The sequence below is a fragment of the Haemorhous mexicanus genome, chromosome 3 (genome assembly GCF_027477595.1).
Source record: "Haemorhous mexicanus isolate bHaeMex1 chromosome 3, bHaeMex1.pri, whole genome shotgun sequence".
Lineage (NCBI taxonomy): Eukaryota > Metazoa > Chordata > Aves > Passeriformes > Fringillidae > Haemorhous > Haemorhous mexicanus.
In genome coordinates, this window is record NC_082343.1 from 71,296,835 (window position 1) to 71,317,141 (window position 20,307).

Genomic DNA, 20,307 nt, shown 5'->3' on the forward strand with positions numbered 1-20,307 from the left:
CCAAAGGCAGAACTAAGCATGCTATAGAAAATGTAAAATTTATATAAAGATAGGGCTTTCAGGCAGCTGCAGGAACAAGACTCTCTAGGGCCTACCTAATTTTTTTAAATATAACTGCAGCTCCAGTATTCTAAGTACAGTGTATAATAAGCAACAGAAGGAAATGGAACAGTTAACTTGAAATAACTTGGGTGAAGTCCACACCTTGGGAGCATATCCTCAGCATTATTTCCAAGACTTCTGCATTTAGATATTGGTGGCATTGCTTCTGGGATTATCACTAGGGAAACCTGAGTTTACACCACCCCAGCTGGCAAGCTTCAACATTTCAACACATTACCCTGTACCACCAAAGCAGCAGCCAGAAGAGTTGCTAGTCATCCCACCCAGATATAGGTACCAGAGCAGTGTAATCTCTTTGGCATCAACACACCACAGTAAAGGTCTAGGACTGAAAACCACTGGTTTTTAGTGCCTATTCAATTGGCTGGGTACCAGCACTGGTGTCAGCATCTCCCTTTCTGCCCCATGTTGAAAGGACATGAGAGTGCTCAGGCACAGAACTGCCTTATCCTTTTTCCTGCCCCAGTCATGCTACCTTCAGTCTGCCCATCCCCTCCATCCCCACACAGTCTGATACAGAATGATAGAATGGTTTGGATTCGAGGGAACCTTAAGGATTGCCCCTGCCACTGGATGAGACACCACCAGCTTTGCAACCGCAACCCTGAGCCCTGTGTACACCACTGGTGACCAGCCACCAGCTGGATGTGGCACACTCACCCCCTTCTCTGGGTCGGATGACCCAGCCTGTTTTTTCACCCAGCAAACCGTGCACCCAGTTTCTCCAGCATGTTGTGACACAGCATCTAAGGATTTACCAAGTCCAGATGGACACCATCCACCTTTCCCCTCATCCCCTGAGTGGATCAGCTTTCCATAGATGGAGAAGGTTGGTCAATCTTGTGAAAGACCTGTCTTTCACAAACACCTGCTGGGTGGTCCTGATTGCCATGTATGTGCTGTGTGACAGTGATCCATATCATACACTCCATGACATTCCTGGGCAACAAGGTCAGGCTGCCAGATCCTCCTTGTGGCCCTTTTTGTAGGTGGGCATCACATTTGCTACCCTCCAGCCAACTGGGACCTTTCCAGTTAACCAGGACAGCTACTAAATAATTAAAAGTGGCTTGACAAGCTATTTCACCAGCTCCATCAGTATCCTTCAGAGGTAGATTACTGCTCATGTGTCATGGCTGACATTGTTAAAACATGATCTCTTGATGCTGCAAACTCTATTAGAGTTTGTTGAGCTTTTTAAAAAGTCTCAAGTACTTAAAATAAGTTACTACTTACTATCCAGAACCCCATTAGAGATATGTAACATCACAGATAAGGTTCTGGGTGACTAAAGGTTTTAAAACACCAATACCAACACAATACCTAGGTGACTTTGGGGGATATCGGCACTGCTGGAGCTTTGCAGGTACGATTAAACCGCAGCTGCTCTTCCTGTAGGATTTACCACATGAACTCCAGGAATTTTCAATTGTGCTGCTTGCATCTGCTTAGCACTGACATTGCTATCCACTAGCTTCTGGTCTAGGTTACTACCTAGATTAGATACCTGCCAACTTTACCTAAAGAGATAAATCTCACCTTGAACTCTCAAAGCCAGTCTAAGCTTAAGTACATAAATGCATGCCAGCTTGTTACTTAGAAGCAGTTGTCTTAATTCAGAGGGCTATTTAGAATATTTAATGCTCAAGAAAAAGATATATGTTAAATATAGACAACAAATTTTTGAGTTCATTTAGAGAAACAGTTTTAGCTTCAAGAACAGCATAACATTTTCACCTGGCTTCATTTCATATGCTGCCTCATTTTAAACTGCCAGTGTGTTGAGATGCACCCCCTACAGGAGCAGGGTAAATTAGGACAGTAAGGACACAAATCTCTTTCAGAATTAAACCATTTGTCACCATAAGGCATGAAGAGAATGAAGGATAGAATTGCTGGATCATCACTACAAACAATTTAAGCGAACTTTTATTGAAGCGTTAAGTTGTGGTACAGATATTTTTAAATGATCAAAGTCTAACACCACAGAAATTATAAACACCGTACTCCCCCCATCCTGATCACCCGGATAGTTCAATAACCCATTCAACAGCTTTCATTTTCATAGACGAGGCTTATGCTTCTTTTTCTAAGATGCATTCTCTTTCAGTATTACTTGAAAAGGGATCTTCAGTCTACTTAAAGGACCTCAAGCCAAAAAAAGTCAGAACAATTGGGACAATGCAAGAACAAAAAAACCCCATTGAAATATTGGTCCTCAATATTAACACCAAAAAGCATTAGTGCCATTTACAGCATGTAATTGATAACATTGGTAAAGAACATCAATAATATGCTTAAAAAAAAAAATCAAAACTTTCCAACCACTTGATTTCTAACCAAGCAGACTTTAGTTTAGAAGCACTGAAAAAGTGCTTCATTTATAAATACAGAAGGAACAAAAGAACCATTGCATCAAACCAGAAAGAGTCAAAACATTGCAAGGACAAGAGGGGAAAAATAATCTCAATTTTGTTGTTAACATGCTGGTCTCACAGCTGTTAAAATCCCAGTATTTGCAAACAAACATAGCTGAAAGTGTGCCAGCTTTTCAAAGCCTGCATTTTAGTCAATACTCATTAAAGTGACTTTGAATTACACACTTATTCATGCTCCATGAATAGCATTCTACTTCACTTCTGTCCAGGTGTCCCAGACAGTTCTTGTTCTATACCTTCACTTAATGCCCTCAAGTCACAGTAAGAGGAACCACCTTAGCAATTAGGAGGAAAAAACAGATGAAGTCACAACAATCAAGTACAACATAAGTCACATGCACAACAATGTCACAGGACTGTCACAAGACAGAGGCATTAGCTTTGCTTGGAACAACAAAATGAAGTGACACTGGACCAGTTTAGAAGCACTCTTTACAGTCCGAAGTGGCAGGTCACAGGTTTACTGAGATTAATCCAAACCAATCAACACACCCAGACTGGCAAATTCCACTCCTCCACCAGCCCTACCTGCCAGGGCTCAGGAGCACCAGCTTCCTGTTCTGACATAACAGGCGATTAGGACAGAAAACACCCGCTGCCAATATCAACCTGCACTTTGCAAAGCTGTCACACAATGACGCCAAAGCACTTGAAGCCTGGCTCAGCTCTTCCCCTGTCAAGTCTTGGACCTTCATCAAATTCTGCCATTGTGCAGCAGTGTGACAGCTCGGGGATGTGGACAGACAAATGACCATCGAGGTGAGACAATTTAGCCTGCACTAGTACCGATACCCAAGTTACTAAAGGTGAAAGACCAATGCGTTAGCCCAGCTCTACAGGAGAGCTGAGCAAATTCCTAGAAGCTTTATCAGAGCATGAAAAGTCAGTCTGATTTAAAAATAAATCAACCACCACCTGTAGTAGCAAAACAATTTGTAACTGTTGTAAGAAGTTTCTCCCAACATGAAAGTGTTAATTAGGAATCAGTTTCATTAGAAATCATAGAAGTTCATCAAAAACTGTTTTAGACTGAAATCACAACATAGATTTAAAAAAAAAGTGACAATTTAACAGAGAACTGTCCCCAGTGAGTAGGTTGAGGCTGAAGTCTAATGAGGACGAAAGCCTTGTCTGTGGGGAATTTTTGGTGATACTTGGAGAAAAACTATACTGTGTGTAATTCTACCTGAATCATTTTTACAAGTGTTGTAAAGTTTCATACAGTAAGATTTTTCTACATGCACTTCAATTTCACAGCAAGAGTGGCATAGAGTACCTAAACACAGAAGAGAGCATTCATGCAAGATATCTAACTCCTTGATATAATAATGCATACAATTCAAAATGGTTATACTATGATTACACCTAGGGCTTTCCACAACTACAAGGTGGTGGGAGTGGAAAGCATGGCCCCCTGAATTATTAACTAGAAAGCAACCACCACCTTTTATATGGGATTTCTTTTTGCGCTTTTTCTTCATTCTTAATCAACTGTGCTGTTGCTGGCGATTTTTTGTAAAACTGGTAAAAACAAAATTGTAATCACTGAATTGGGCAATCTGGTGATCAAGACGTTTAAACCCCTCAATCTTCTGGGCAGAGGAAAACACTGTGCGACATTTAGAGCTCTGGAAAACAAAAACAAAAAGGGGGGGAAGTTACTTTTAAAGCTGTCATTTAGAGATAGATTTGCACACTGCATTTCATATGTGGTTCTTACTAACATGTTTTAAAACTCCTCCTGACAGTGGTGCAGAAAGTTTCATTCCCAAGCAGTGATTCTGCTCCCTTCATACAGTACTGCTGTTCTGTGAACAATTATGGAGGGTGGAGCACCTCTCCTATGCACACAGGCTGAGAGAATTGGGGTTGCTCAGCCTGGGGAAGAGAAGGCTCTGGGGAGACCTTACACCATCTTACAGTACCCTAAAGGGGGCTGCAAGAGAGCAGGAGAAGGACTTTTTGCCCAAGCATGTAGTGGTAGAAAAAGTGGCAACAGATTTAAACTCAAAGAGGGTGGGTTTACATTAGATATTGGGGGAAAAAAAAAAAAAAAAAATCTTCATTGTTAGGGTGGTGAGACACTGGAACAGGCTGCCCAGAGAAGCTGAGGATGCCCCATCCCTGGCAGTGTTCAAAGCCAGGCTGGATGGGGCTTTGAGCAACCTGGTCTAGTGGAAAGTGTCCCTGCCCATGGCAGGGTGTTGGAACTAGATGATCTTTAAGGTCCCTTCCAACCCAAATAATTTTGTGGTTCTTTGGCTGAGAGCAACACTATTAACAGCAGGTGTCCTACAACTGACAGCTGCAGGCAAACCCAGAAAAATGCCAAGGAAAGAAATTATGCCTACACAGAACTACATAGGAAGTAATTAGAATTCTGGGACTGGGATGCTGAATCTTACTGTTTCTGAAGTTTTCTGAAGATCAGATTTAGTACATGTCATAGCAAGACTGAAGTGTTTTTACTTTGCAAAGAAACTACCACTCAAATATAGAGGGAAACTGGAAACTGTTAATCTCCAGTAAAAATCTCTAGCCTTGCTTCATTTGTGTCTATATGTATTTCATCAGCTGATAAGCAAGGAAACTCACCTGATTAACAAAGAGGGTTGTCACAAATTTTCCTGGCTTGAAAACCTCTACAACTTTTCTAATCAGGTCATCGTAAGAGGTCTGACTTATGTTTGTTTCAAAACTAACATAAGAAAACTCTGGTTCTGGAGTGATGTGAATAGTCCAGTAAGTTCCCTGGGACAAAAAAAAAAAAAAAGTATTATTAATTACCACCAAATATTTATTTCTTTTTATTTACCAATGCTAATTATTAATGAGTGTAAAACTTACATCCGATTTCATCCCATTCATTGAATACCCACAAGGATTGAACATTGTAGCATCAATAACAGAACCTGGTATCAGGTCACGAATTCCACTCATCTGAAACAAAGTTAAACAACTCTGTTTATCATGCATCCTCACACTTGTTTAGATTTACCTCAAAGGCATAATGAACATCTATTTAGCAAAGAGGACACCAGAATTCTCCCAATTACAAGTTGGTCTGATTACATGTACCACTGTTGATGAGCTTTGTGTGTATCCTCTCACAACATCAATGGCAGTGACAAGCTGCAGGCAAGCTATCACACTGCCTCTTACAGAGCCCAGCTGCATCCATCCAAGACAAGGAAACAGCTTAGAACTCCAAAACATATTTGCTTTTGTTGCTGAAATGGGAAACAGCTTCTCTTCAACCACTATCCACAAAGTGAAGGCTGTTTACATTTACTCCAAAGGAAGGATATACTAGTTTATACCCTAGGAAGGAGTGCGATCCCAAGTGTTTGCATTTACCACACAGTACCTGAGCTACAGCCAAATCTCAATAGCAAATACAGTGTGAGAAGCAAAGCCTAAGACGAAAAACAAGACAAAGTCAGTGTACTTTGTCAGGAAAACTTGCTCATGTCACATGACTTCCCCATCTGGGTAAAGGAGGCAAACCCATCAAGTTATGCTTAGACCCCAAATCTGCCCTTCCCCTCATCCAAAAAGCTCCCTGATTTAGATACCTACTTAACCTTTGCATTCCTTATCTCCAGTCTAAGCCTTACTCCTTGTAATCTACATCCTTGAAAGTTACTCAAATTGTGGTTTTATTCCTACTCCTACATTCCTCAGAGTAAAAGTTTCCCATGACCCAAAGCACTGCATATTACTCTTTTCACTAAAGGAAGTGCATTGAAAACATGAAGTTATATTCCCCAAAATACTCTTGGTTTAAATCCATTTTCCTCCCGAAGTATTAACCCGACACTTTCTACAACATCTCTCCTGCCACAAAATAAAGTTTGTATTAAAAGGAAAGTGAATGAAGCATTTTATTGCCCAATTTCCACCATTTCCCAAAATGCTTAGTTTTCAAGCAAACATACACGAGTGACATCATTTGCAGTAACACCATCTTTCATGTAGAACTGGTCCATAACTACTGGGTCAAGCTCACTCATCAGAATTTCCAGTGTCTGATCAGGCTGATTGGATATCCGACTCTCTGGGAAATCCAGGGTGTACAGGTACCTACACAAAGCACAAATCAAGTATGTAACACCTACTGACAGCACCAAGTTCTACTGTAAAGATTTCCAACTCTTCACATACATACCAGCAATCAGAGTTCATACGCCCCATGCAATAAGCTGCTCCATCTGGACAAGACAAAAAGCCTCTAGTTAATGTACCACAGCTTAACATTTATGTAAAATATTATAATTATTGCTTATTTAAAGACAGGGGCCTTTCACACAACCCCATGAAGTTCACAGATGCAGTCAGCAGCTGTACCAAATAACCAGGCATTTAACTTCAGGAATGCCAAGTTAATAATCAGAAAAGCAAGCTTCCTCAGAAGTGTGTCTGGACACCCCAGCTAAGGGGCTACTATCAGAAAATCACAGTTTTAGCTATGCACAGAGAGAAACCTTGGAAATCTTAAAGCCTCTATTAGATGCATTTTTGATTATAATTTATTTTCAAGTAACTCAGATGAGTACCACAGCTTCCATGTTCCTTCAAAAACCTGTCACTTAAATTTAAGATTCTTCTTGTACTCCTAAACTGCATTAAATGTTTAAATTCAGGCTTCAGCATAGTAACTTCTTCACATTTCACAACACTTCACATATTTCACATAGTAACGTGTGAAAAGCCCACATTTTTCTTCAGTTTATTACTTCCTTTAAATTACTATCCTAGCTTTTTAATAGGGCTTTCAGAATTTTGCAGAGTGACTGGAAGTCTGAAGATGACCTCAGTTTAGACTAAGTGTTAAACGTCAAGCTTAGTATAATTTAAATTTTGGTCTTGGCAAGCTAGTATCAGAAATCCAGAAAATAAGTATTTATAGCTTTTGACTTTAATGCAAGGACTGCTGAATTCTGGGCCTGGCAGCCTGTACCTATTGTACTGCTCATTACTTCTCATATAACATCAACCCTTCACCCAATTTCGCTGAAGTTTCATCAACTTACTTGGGAAAATTTCATTAAGAAACTCAACTTCTTCCTGGAAATTCCTATGTGGGTACTCCTGGTGGGAAGGCTTCATGAAATTCTTACGTGAATAAAAGAAGCTCTGAAAAAATAAAGATGCTTCTTAGGTATTGAGTATTACCCATCCACCTTGAATCTAAGAATTAAGAAAAATGCAAGCATTTCTCATGAACTTTCACAGGACCTAAGTTTTCATTGTCAAAACACTGCTACCTGTCTTCCCATTTCAGAAGCACAGGGCTACTCCTATCTGAATTTCAAAGCTTCAGGAGACAACTTACAAACTTGTTTTCCACTAGACAGCACGGGCACAATTACTCTTAAGTAACTCAGCTCAATAGCATTTGTTAGCTAGCACTCACTAAGAGATAAATAAAAGGGCAACTGCTGCAGCAGAGCAATCTTACATTACAGTCTTCCCATTATGGGAAGCATACATAAATGTCCAAGTTTAAGAATATTTAATAAAAAGAGTGAATTTGAAATAGCAACAAACAGCTTTTTGAACATTCCAAGGAAGATTTCTGACATCTTACCTGAATTGAGTCAAACCCACTGTACTCCCTAGCAAGCTCCAACAGGGGAACCAGTGCTTGCAGTAAGAGGGTGGTACCACACGTCTTCAAAATGAAACGTCTCTTGGAGACAAACATGCTACTCTCACTGAAAAAGAGGTGTTAAGAAGGTATTAAGTGCTCTACACATAACAGTCCAGGAGGGAGTTGTGAGGTCTTGGTCCTTATCCCAACCAAATGCATTACTCTAAGTGAACACTCAGCATATGGCACAAACATACTTAGCAAATACATCAAATCAAGAGAATGCAGCTAACTTTTGAGAGCAGTTATGATTTACCAAAGCAAATACTGCTCCAAGCATGATATTACAGAGCTGTCACACTACAGGAAAAGGCACACACATTAGACACCCTCAAGCTACCTGAGAAATACAAACATGCTGTGAAGTGGGCACACAGGCACAGCAGCTCTATCATTTGCCTCATAAGTAAGATACAGAAATTCACTATATATAAACTAAGTCAGGTACTTAAAGTAGATAGGCATTGGAGATAGACACTGATACCACATCCAGAACATTTAAACATGCTAAACAAGTATCTTTTCATCAGGTAACTGAACAACGGGAGTAAAAATTAGCTCAATTTGGAATGCTGTTTACAAATTCAAAATCAAGGTTGAATTTAATACAGGATGCAGTGCAACTAGTTACTCTTTCCAGAATTTTGTTTTAAATATATGAAGCTTGAAGAAACAAGACTTGAACACAGTTTCTTTTACTAGCTTGCTCTTAGCACAACCTTGCCCTCAAGGCAGTCTTTTAGAGTACAAGAACTTCAGTATTCATAATCTGAAGTAATCAGAGAATGTCAAATGTGTCTGTAAAGTTTGCGTACAAAAAGCAAGAAAGTATTTTGCAAGATGAAAAACACATGGCAAAAGTAGTGTCCTTACAACTAACTGCAGCACACACAACTAAAATTCCAGGGTTCCAGGAAAGCTACAGTTTTACAGATACCCTTATGTCAGCTCCAAGACTGATTATATTATGTGCACTTGATTATATTATGTGCAGTTAAGGCTGATCTACCAGTAAGGTTTTTTTGCTGATCTATAAGTGACACCTATAGCCTATTCTGCTGAAGTAATACTGAAATTCTGTACTGGGGACACTTCTGTACTCATGGACAAAATTAAGTGATGCCACCACACCTCTGTCCATCCTTTTGGTTAAAGGAAAAAAAAGAAATACAACTCTGAAGAGATTTGCACCTCTGAGCGGGAGATCCCTGCAAGTTGTAGCCATCAACCTGCCATTAACCCAAGCCTGGACTTTCAGCCAAGTGAATCACATATGACAGCTTTCACTTTTTCCCCTCCCAGGGACTGAAAGAATGAGTCAATGCCTTACCTGAGTACATAAGCTTCCTGCTTGTCAGTTTTTGTCACACTTATGATCAAACAATGCACATTCTCCAGAAGTTTGTCCCACTCAATCCTGAGAAGAAATTACAGAAGAGCACAAACAACAGGTTAAACCTTGCTGGAGCCCTGGGTAAAAAGCCCAAACAAGACCAGAGTCCTGAGTTACTGGATCTGAGAGCACAAAATGAGAAGAGTTTTCATACAGGGACTAACAATCCAGTAATCCATTCTTTGCTCTTGATGGCTCAGTAGTCCTCAAAATCTGTTACCATGATCTGCTGCATGCAGAACCCTAAGTTTCTAACCAGGTGAGTCAGGATAACCTTAAATCCTGCATCCCACATGTTGGTAACTTAAGGTATGCTTCAGGTTGAACCTCCATGCACTCCTACCACAGTAGCCATTGGCAACTACTACAGTAAGTTATCATTAAGATGTTTCAATTGACCAGTTTAAAGTCATAATTTTGTAATTTAGAGTCATAAAGTTCATAATTTAACTGAAAAGCTAAAAACTAATAAATTTCAATGGCCTGAATTCCTCTTTGACCAACCAGGATCACAGAATTCCTTCACACAGTGCAAATTGTGACTAGGGTACTAGAATTCAGTATGGTGGTAGGAGTTTAATATTTCAGTTCTTTACTAATATTACTCAAGGAGTCTAAAAAAATAAACAAAAAACAAGGGTTCAAATTAAGCCAAAAGGCTTTCAAGTACTCAAGAAAAATTATGGACTTGAAAAAAAAAAAACTACTTTGGTTGTCACTTCAGTCTTGTGTCTACACCAGATTAGTAGAATTCAATGTAGTCAATTTTGCTATAAATAAGACAGGAACAGATACAGCTTCCTGACGTCACAAAATTACAAGACTGCCAGCTGTCCTACTTCTCCCTGCCCAAAGCATATTCCACCTGCAGGTTTGTGCTGGCTCTTGTCCTCAGAGATGTCATGATCCAAGAGATTTACTAACCCAGCATAAAACTGAGCTGCAATAACTGCAGGAGCTAGGAGCACAAAAAAATTGCCAATTTTTCATCAGCAAGCAAGCTCAGCTTGCCCATATAAAACTGTCAGCCTAATCCTTCTTCGAGGCAGACCTCTCACCCTTTATTGACACTGCAAAAGCCCCGTCCGTGGCTGCATGCCAGGACAGAGCACTCACTGTTAATTCCATCACCACACTTTCTCCTGCAGCCACCAGTCTTTCCCCTTAGAAAACTGGTCAGTTCATGAAGTTGAAGTTTTAGATTCTGTTATATGTATAATTAAATTATCCACATATTCTTTAGCCTTTCTGAACAGCCAGCAAATAAATGCCTTAATTTCTCCCTCAATGAATTCATTCATTCAGGAGAACGCCTTTTGAAACTGAATTCTGTACCTTTAGTAATACTTCAGGACTTTCCCATTTAAAACACACTAGAATAGTAATATTTATATATATGATTCAACCAGAACACACATTAAGAAAATCCTATCCATTTAAAAAACAATCAATGCACATCTGATTAACTTAGAAATTCTGTGATATAACCAGATACCTAAAATCAAAGTGAGGTTTACCCCAGTTAGTGACCCTTGATGAAATGCTTTTCTCCAACATGACAGCACTGACACTCAAATCTCCATGTCAAATTAGAAAGGTTATTTTGGGTGCTCAGCTCAAGTCCCACACATTTACTCAGCTCTATACTTATGTCATTGACTGGAGTTAGCACATGAAAATGCTCACCTTAAAAAGGCTGGTAAATGCAAAGAGTGAAATAGATACAATATAAAGTATCGTCTAAATGCTCCTAGAAAATCATACAATTTTGCTAGTAAGATTTTGTTTTCTCTGGCTACAGCACACCAGCCTAAGTTTGCCAGTCACTCTTCCTGTAAATTGAACTAGGTAATGTATTAGATTGTCCAAACATTCCAGCATCCCTACCGACATTTTCTTGGCCATTAAATAAATACCCAGAGTCTGACATGGCATTTGGGAAAGGTGAGGAAGAGTTCCCTGATGCTGAGCTATACTAACCCCATTTGTACATTACTACAAATCTGATTTTGTACTTGTCCAAGTATTAATGGGCATGTAACTATCTTAGGCTTTGCAAGAGCATACGTCTCAGCCTTCACAAGCTTCTTACCCGGTCAGACAGTCAAAACCTCAGCCTCATGCAGGCAGGTGACACTTTTTCTTTAAGTATCACTGTAGTGCAGCTCTGTGCAGGCATTTCAGGGAAATGCCCATGCTCCAGACACTTACTAGCAGAGGAAGATGTAGCAAGTTTGGTAGTTCAGTGAGAGGTCAGTATAGCACCAACAGTGCACTATTGTGTGTAAAGTGAAAAGCCCACGATGCAAAGAAGCCCTGTTATGCTTGTTGGTACTACTGTGGGTATTTAGGTACCATGGCTGAAATCTGCAGTTGCACAAGACCTCTGCATATCACAGCTTTGCTCAAGTCCTCACTATAGTGCCACAGAAACCATGGCTAAGCATACGCTAAATGTTGTGTTCAGCCTTTACAGAAATCAAGGGCCAGGTCATAATTTCATCTGTGTAGACCAGCACTAAGGAAAAACCCCTCAACTTTAGAATGCTAGGCTTGCTCTAGAAGCATACATAGACTAACAAAGGGTTGCAGCACCCAGGATGAGACTTGGCCACATTGGGAAGAAGTTCTGCAGGGATACTGGCCTGTATCTGTCTGCATTTTAAAGCTAAGTACAGAAAACTAAAGAAAGGCTGGATTTGATCCAACACAATCTATTTAAACAAGATGACCTTAGTATTTGGCATGTTCTATTGTTTAAAGCACAGCTAAGGAAGAACATCTGGGACTACTTTGTCCCAAGCAGATTAAGTTCACTACAAGTCTAACTCTTGCATTTCTTCCCTCTTTGTTTTATCCATATAATTGTCACTATTTGAGACAAACATTATCTACCCACACTTGAATGAAGAAACAAGAACAACCTTAAAAGCAGTATTTCAATGGTTATCACTACATCTATTGCAGCTATTCAATAATAAGTAAAAATCTGCTAAGTAATTTAAGTATTTGAGAACACTACTAATTTCACAGCCGAGTTAAGTTTTAACTTGGCAGCAAAGCCTGCAACTGAAGAAAGGTACCCAAGTAAGACTGATTCTCAATGAAGTGCCATAATGGACTTCTGCTCTTCAAAATTCCCCCTTCAATGATCAATGTGCAAGGCATTACTATTTCCTAAAATATTTCCCATAGCCAGACTTTAGAACAATGCCAGCTTGGAAACTGCTTTCCTATACTCAAGCGCCATTGGCAGCTCTTACTGCAAACAAGTTCTGCAGCAGACTTGCAGACACGGACATGAGACTGACTTCTCACTTATGTGGGCTCATTGACCACTTCATTCCAAAGTTGTAAGATCCCCTCTCCAAATTTTCAAATAACTGCTACTTATCCAGAGTCAAATCGGTTTCTTGAATGGGCAAGCACAATGCACCTTAAATGACTGCACCTTCTCAGAGAACAGCAAATGAAAATGGAATACATCTACTCAAGTGTGAAGCACCATCCTTGCTTGAATGGTAAAAAGCTATTTGTTTTACACCTGACTGACTAGCAGAACATCCCAAAAGGAAAAAAGGAGGGGGGGGGGGGGAAATAAAAATGAAGCTTAACAATTTACTCCTATACATGTGTTGTAATATTTAGTGCCTTATCGACAGACTTGTTACCACAGTACAAACAAGCTCCATTCAAACTGCCAACCAGGTATGTGTAGGGAAAAGCCATTACCATTGAGAAGTAGCTTAACTGTAGGAAGTATGCTTCATGAATAGTCAATAGTTCCTTTCAACCAAGTTCCAAAGCATCATATCTGCTTTTATTTCAGAAGGAAGTTTTCCTTGACAGATAAAACCATGCTTTTGCATGCAAGTTACTGACCTCTTCTGAGCCTTTACCTTCAGGGGCAAAACACATTCTTTAACAAGAGTCAAGCATACCAGGCACAATACTGCTGTTTCAGGCCAACTGGGAATGTGCTAACAGCAATTTGAAGAGATTAAGAACTGCATCAAGAACTCATTCCTATCAGCAATCAGCAGCCTCCTCAAGCACACCACCCCACCACCAGGAACTTGCTAAGGCAGCCAGACAGCACTGTGAAGAAAGGCTGTATTGCAGTAGGGCAGGAATTCTTAGGAAATAAATCATATGGAACTCCTAAAGACAGTTTAAGCTACATACATACTCTTGCATAGCTGTTCTTGACTATATAAGACCTTGTTTTAATGTCAAGCATTCAACTGCAGAACAATCTTTTACCCCTGCCTGTTACCTGCTAAGTGGTTTTAGGAGCCACAGAGGTATCAGTTACCTCATCAGCAGGCTACAGTTAAACAGGCTAACTCCTACCAACACCACAATCCAGACAGCCTAAAACTGTGTCTAAACTGCCTACACAGAAGAGATACAGCCAAGACACACGAAGCTGGCTAAACATCAGTGTCACCAGAGCTGGAACATCGCTTTCAAGCATCCCAAAACAGGTAGGAACAATACAAACCACACAAAAACCACAAGCATTTTAAAGCACCTCTCAGCAGCTGGTGTATTTCTCTGCTGACGGCTGCATATGAATTACTACCTCTTAGAGATATAAAAATTGCTCTTTAAAACAGGTTACCTTGAACCACAGCCTGAGTTAGGCTAAGACCCTTGCAACTTGATAAGTTTACATAGGCAATATCTGTGGGGTGCACAGAAGTGTCACACCCTCTATATGCTCTGAGCACAGATATACAGAGAGACTGTCCACATCTCCCTTATCCTTAACATAAGAAGCCTTCCAGGGACATGTACTTTATCTTGAGAAACAGGCACCTGAGTGGAAAATTGCATCCATATTGAAAGTGATTCTATGCAGTACTGCTCACAAAATCCTTCTTACCTACAAAGTCCCAAGCCAACTACTTAGAGTGTCACTCCCAAATGAAACCAAGATAACTCAGTAATGGCACAGAGATGGCCACAGCTGGGCTCTGAAGGCTGCATGTTTCTCCTGTTGTGGGCCTTACACCACTATTGCAATTACATGGAATGGGGACTCCATCCTTCACATCTCAAGATACTCAATGGGTACTCCCAAGTCTCTCATATCCAAGGACATCCAAAGCGCTTGAGGAAGCATGAGCCCCAGGAGGCACAGCAGGACTTCCCAAGCAACATTCAGGGCAAATTTGAGTGTAATTTTTTCCATAAGGAACACACTATAAGGCAGCAAGTATCTACCAAAAGGCCCAAGTCTTCCCGTTCTCCTGGCTGAGCAAACAACCATTAGGAAAGCCCTTTGAGGAATACACCAATAGCTGCTTATTTATTTTCTACAGAGTCTCACTAAGGGCCCAGACCTTTGCCAGACAGTGACTACCCAAATGCTTCAGCACTTTCAGTGTTAAGGTAGGAAAATGTCAGAAAGGCTTCAACATAAGTCTTCACTTCCCACAAGCACAATTAGAATCAGTAGCAGTGAGAATAGAAGGGCTTGTTGCCATTGTGTGAAACCATTATTTAATTACAATTTTCAGTTACAAGAAAACATTTTAACAGTAGTTTTGAACCAAAAAGATCTAAAATCTAGATTGATATCCATTCTGATAAGGGGAAGACTACACTCTTAGATTAAGTTATCCAGATAAACTTGCATTGCCCATTAAAAAAGCTCCACAAGTACATGGGGATAGAAGCCCTGATCTTAGCACAGCCCTGTCTTCTTTCCAGAGTCCCTCCAGTTTTGTTCCAAAGCACTGCAGGAGTAGGAGCAGAGCAGGGCTCCTGGCCCAGCTTCCTTGTACCTTCAGTGTTTGAGGAAGCAGGCAGGCAGCACTGCCCAGCACTGGGGGAAGGGGCAGAGGTGCAGCAGCACCGCAGCAGTGAGCTGACTCAGGCTACAGGGTGCAGCACACAGCAAGGATTTACAGGACTCCTATCAAATCCTTGAGTGTCTCAGTGCTTGGGAGCTGTCCTGTAGCACAGGATCAGAATGTCCTATCAGTGTCACCCCATACTGCTCACTGCTGCAGTCTTCTCCACCTTGTGTCTCCACATAATATAGACAAATAAGAAGCAGATTAAAAGTCCGTAAATAAGCTCAATTTCAGAGTACTCCTCAGGGTTGAATGCTTGAGATATGAGCTTTTAACACTGGCATCATTTATTTATGGTTTCAAACTTCTGTACATTCAAGATCCTGATGGCCCTTGAGATAGAAAATGCATAGCTGCACATCATCTGAAGGAATAAACAGCTTATTTTACTGTGGGGATAGTGAATGCACTACACAGTCACCATGGAAATACAGGGTTTGCAGCAAGTTCATCATGTTTTTAGCAAATCCTGTTTTCCATATGTAGTTTAAGGCTATTTTTTTTTAGGAAAAAAATCATGCTTTACAAAGCATAGTGAGAGCGAGCAACAAAATTAAAGCAAATTATTTTGAGACCACAAAAACATTAACTTCATTTCACTACTGGATATAAGTAGGGTAGACATACTGAGATGCTTGCCAGTAACTATTTCAACCACAAGACCTTTCTGCATAATTCATTAACAAGTGAGCAAAAACACCCCAAAACTTAACAACAAAGTAAAAGCTCAAGTTCCTGAAGGTATTAATTTGAAAAAGATCTTTTCTGAAACACATCACATATAATCCAAACTTTCATCCAAAAAGCAGGTTTGCCCATAGGAGGGAAAAAATGTGGAAAAAAGTCTTAATTGCATCAGCTCAAGATACCCAGCAAGGACTTTAAAATATCTAATCCCTAACAAGCACACATAACATAGAAATTTTAGCTTTGAACACCAGCTTAGTCATTCAGTAGATGAATGGTTCACATTTCACTACTAAGCAGGTATTACAATACAAAAGGCAAGCTCAACTGGTTTGCAACTTGATTCTAATTTAGCTATTGTTCTACAGTTTCAGCTTTGATTTCAGGTTCTGTTCAACATAAACTAGCCCATTCAATCACCTTTATAGAATTAGCATAGCAGGATAGATACAAATGAAAGTCCTGAATACAATGTATCAGCTGTAACAGGTAATTTAATTCTGATAGTTCTCCAAAAGAAAATTTGTACAAGGTCATTTCACGCTAGAAACACTTTCAGACATGTCACAGCTTCCGACCAAAGAAAGCAAGCACCTTAGATTAACATGTTGTATTAAGAGCCAATTAACACAAAAGTCTTCAAAGCCTGCTCACAGCACTGACACTGTGTTAAAGACCACACGTTCAACAGTTAACAGTTTTTATCCACTCTATTAAAACTTTACAGCCTTATCTAAACCACACAAAGGAACTATCCCGGTACCCACACTGCAATTACATTAAATGCTCTGGGTTTAAAAGTCAAGTTTGCAGTTTTGCAAACAGGAGTCTCAGCTGACAAATGGAACACCAGAGAGCACGAATGTGTCAGTGAGGAAAGCATTCGCAGAATGCCATCTCTCAACTACATCTCCATATTAACACAAAGTCAAACAAGTACTTTTGCAATCTTTCACATTTTAAGTCAAACACTACAGGACACCTACAGCACCTCAGTAGCCCACATCATCTGCAAGTATTTCAGCTAGGATTTTCCTTCCAGGATTGCCTGGACATTACCTATACAAGTTGCTACCTGGTACCTGCTACACCACTAAGACTCAAAGAGCTATAAAATCACATTTGATTATTTCCATGTTAACAGAGTTACACAAACAAATTACCTCAGAGGTAAAAATACTCTGCAGCGCTTCTGGCACGGCAGAAACGAAGCTTCCACTAACCATGAGCATTCAGACATGCACACACGTGGACTATTCATTACTTAAAAAAAAAAAAGGCAGGTATCTTCTCACTGCCAATTCAGATCTGTGAATAGCTAATTTACTAATATATACACATGGGAAATTTCCTGAGAAATACCGAAACAAAGGAAAAGACAAAATAGGATACATCGCTGAATGGAGATCATTAGCATATTGCAAACATTAAATACACTATGACAAACTTTTTTGCCCAAACAAGAGAGCATTGGGTAACAGCGATATGCACAAGCAGAGCGGGATACACTGAGAGCCAGCTCCTCCAGCAACCACCCGAACCTGAAAAGCTGAACAGCTGACCATCATACTGAAGGTGAACTACTCACATGAGTATAACCTTCAGATTTGCCCTGTTTGCTTAGGACAAGCCTACCTTTCCCAACTATGCCAACCGATCCCACCTACATACCATTTTTATTGTCACTGCAATAAAAATGAACTCGTCCATAATTCTGCAGATTTTGCTTTGTACTTCAAGCTTGCAGCTACCATTTTCTGACACTACCAGAACACTATTTTTTGTGGATCTACAGCTGGACCCTCTCAGAAGTCAAAGTATTTCACAGAATCCTAGAATGGTCTGGATTGGAAGGGGCCTAAAGATCACCTAGCTCCAGCGTTCCTACGCTGTCCTGGCAATGGGCAGTACAGACGCCCCATGCCCAGCACGGCTCCAGAGCCGCCCCGCGTGCCGGCAGGTGGCCATCGGCTCCTGCGCTAACAAAGGCGGCGCGGGCACATTCCTGGGCGGCGGGCGGGGAGCGGCGGGAGCCGGTGCCGAACACGTGCGCCGGGAGCGGAGCGGCGCGGAGCGGGCCCCGGGCCTTCCTTCCCCCGCCGCGGGCGGCGCCGAGCGCGGCGCCAGCGCATTCCCCACATGCCCATTGGGTGACGGGTGCGGCCCGGCCCTCCGCGGCGTCCCGCTCCCATTGGCCTCGGCTCCTCAATGGGGGAGAGCGACGGGAGCGGCGGCGCGGCCCGGGAGCGAGGCCAGGACACTCACGTGTAAACCGCGGCTCCAGCCACACTTCTGCTGGGGGAGGAGGGGGCACTCCTTTCCCTGTGCCTCCCTCGCTCCGGTGCCCATCGCACGGCTGGGAGAACGGGAAGGGTCCCCGGGTACCGCCTGCTTCCCTCGGCGAGAGCCGCTCTATGGACCTGTCCGGCTACGCAGTGCCGGAGGTCGCCCCCACACCGGCCATGTCAGAGGGAACCATCGAGCTTAGCCGCCACAGCCACAGGGATCTCCCTCTCCAGCTTGCATTAACAGGGAAGGAGATTCCCGAGGTCCCGCTGTCCGCAGTACGGCACGGGCAGGAATTTCCCGAGCCTTCTCATCCCGAAACCGGCCGTAGGAGCGGGACGAGCCGCCGCAGAGCGGTGGACGCCGCTGCCGTGCCCCGGCCGCCAGCGGCACTGCGACACCGCGCCCGCTCCCCCCGCGGCGCTCCCGGCCGGCGCGGCACACGCCCGGCTCCGCGCTGCGCTCCGCCGCCGCCACATGTTGCCAGCGGGAACCGCGCGGGGCTGCACGAGGTGGCGGCGCGGAATGGCTTCCGTCCCCGGCACCGCCACCTCCCGCCCGCTGGGACGAGGGGAGCCTCCCTGCCCGAGGGTCTCTGGAGGGCGGTGGAAGGTCATCCCCCGCGGGGAGATGCTGGTGCTGTCACCGGGAGAGCGGGAAGGCGGCCGGCAGCACGGGAGCCCAGCCCCCACCGACGGCCACCCCGGAACCTGCCTTCCCCCGGCGCGGCCGCCATCGCCCCCCAAAGCGCCGCCACACCCGGGCTGTTCAGGGTCCCTCCCGCCCCGCCGGCCGCCCCCCACGGGCAGCGCTGCCCCCGCCGCCGCGGCCTCGCCCCGCTCCGGCCCCACCCCGCGCCGGCCGTTCGCGGACCTGGGTATGGTGCGGAGGTCGCCGGACCCCTTGCTCTGGTGCGGCTCCTGCTGCGCGGGCTGCTGCCGGGCGAACCACACCTCCAACAGCTTCTCGGTCCCTTCGAAGAAGTGTGCACCGCTCTCCTTCATGGTGAGACAACTCGGCAACCAACAACCACAGAAATTAAACGACAACCAAACTGCCGCCCCCGGCCGCCACCGTTCGCTGCTGCTGCACGGGCCGCGCTGCTGCCGCCGCCGGGTCCCAGTCCGTCCCGGGCGGGTTTCACCTTCTGGGGGATTTGTGTAATATTAATTAAAAAAAAAAAAAAAGGAGAATAAGTAGAGGAAGGATGGATATTTTTTTTTTAACGGGCGAAAACCACCCGGAGTGCGCGGCGGCGGATGCGGCGTGAGCGTGTGTGAGCGGGTTACAGTCCGAGCGGGCGATGCGGGCGGGCGATGCGGTTCGGTTCCTTGTAGTCCGTGTGTTCCCCTGTTACAGAGAAGAGCGTTGAGCGAGCGCTAGCTAATGTCGCCGGCCATACTGTGTAAGCGAGGGACCAGTGCGCACGCAGCCGCTTTTATACTCCCGCAGGTAGCCGCATCACGCCGGGCCGCGCTGCACATTGGGCGGCCGCCGCTATGGCCCGCCCTTCCCCGCTTCCCATAGGGTGGCGGCGACGCCTGTCGAGGCATATGCCGGTTTCTCCGGCCCCTCCCGCTGCAGCCCTCCCTCCCGCCGGCCCGCAGGGAGCGGGAGATGGAGCGCGGGCGGCGGCGAGCTGGGGCAGTCCTCGGGCCGCGGTGTGGTGGCCGCACCGGGATGGGACCGCGCCGCCCCGAACGTGGGTGGGAAGCACGGGCTGTGGTCGGCAGAGAGCCGTGCCAGGGGAAGCAGGGCTGAACATGGCCTAGAGACGGCGGGGGAGCATCTCCCGAAACCGTTCGGCGCGTAGCGAGGGGCGAGCCCGAGAATTTCGGCTCTTCCGGGGCCGCGGCGGCAGCG

At 43.6% G+C, this 20,307-nt stretch overlaps 1 protein-coding gene across 1 annotated transcript; it reads right to left on the bottom strand.

Moving 5' to 3' along the window:
* Positions 1–2,034: 2,034 nt before the first annotated feature.
* Positions 2,035–19,865, bottom strand: AMD1 (adenosylmethionine decarboxylase 1). The gene is made up of 9 exons (XM_059842290.1): positions 19,318–19,865; positions 9,545–9,631; positions 8,152–8,278; positions 7,595–7,697; positions 6,730–6,772; positions 6,500–6,644; positions 5,409–5,501; positions 5,157–5,312; positions 2,035–4,189 (listed from the first exon to the last, which is right to left on the bottom strand). Exons 1-9 carry the CDS (start codon positions 19,446–19,448, stop codon positions 4,049–4,051), a joined length of 1,026 nt encoding a protein of 341 aa, XP_059698273.1. The 5' UTR covers positions 19,449–19,865; the 3' UTR covers positions 2,035–4,048.
* Positions 19,866–20,307: the final 442 nt, after the last annotated feature.

Excerpts from the sequence above, each read along its gene's own strand:
- AMD1 (XM_059842290.1), bottom strand. The coding sequence starts at position 19,448 with ATGAAGGAGAGCGGTGCACACTTCTTCGAAGGGACCGAGAAGCTGTTG. Across the intron at positions 9,632-19,317 it reads GACCTCCGCACCATACCCAG|GATTGAGTGGGACAAACTTC; the intron begins GTCCGCGAACGG and ends ATTTCTTCTCAG. Across the intron at positions 5,502-6,499 it reads CTGCAAATGATGTCACTCGT|ATGAGTGGAATTCGTGACCT; the intron begins GTATGTTTGCTT and ends ACTTTGTTTCAG.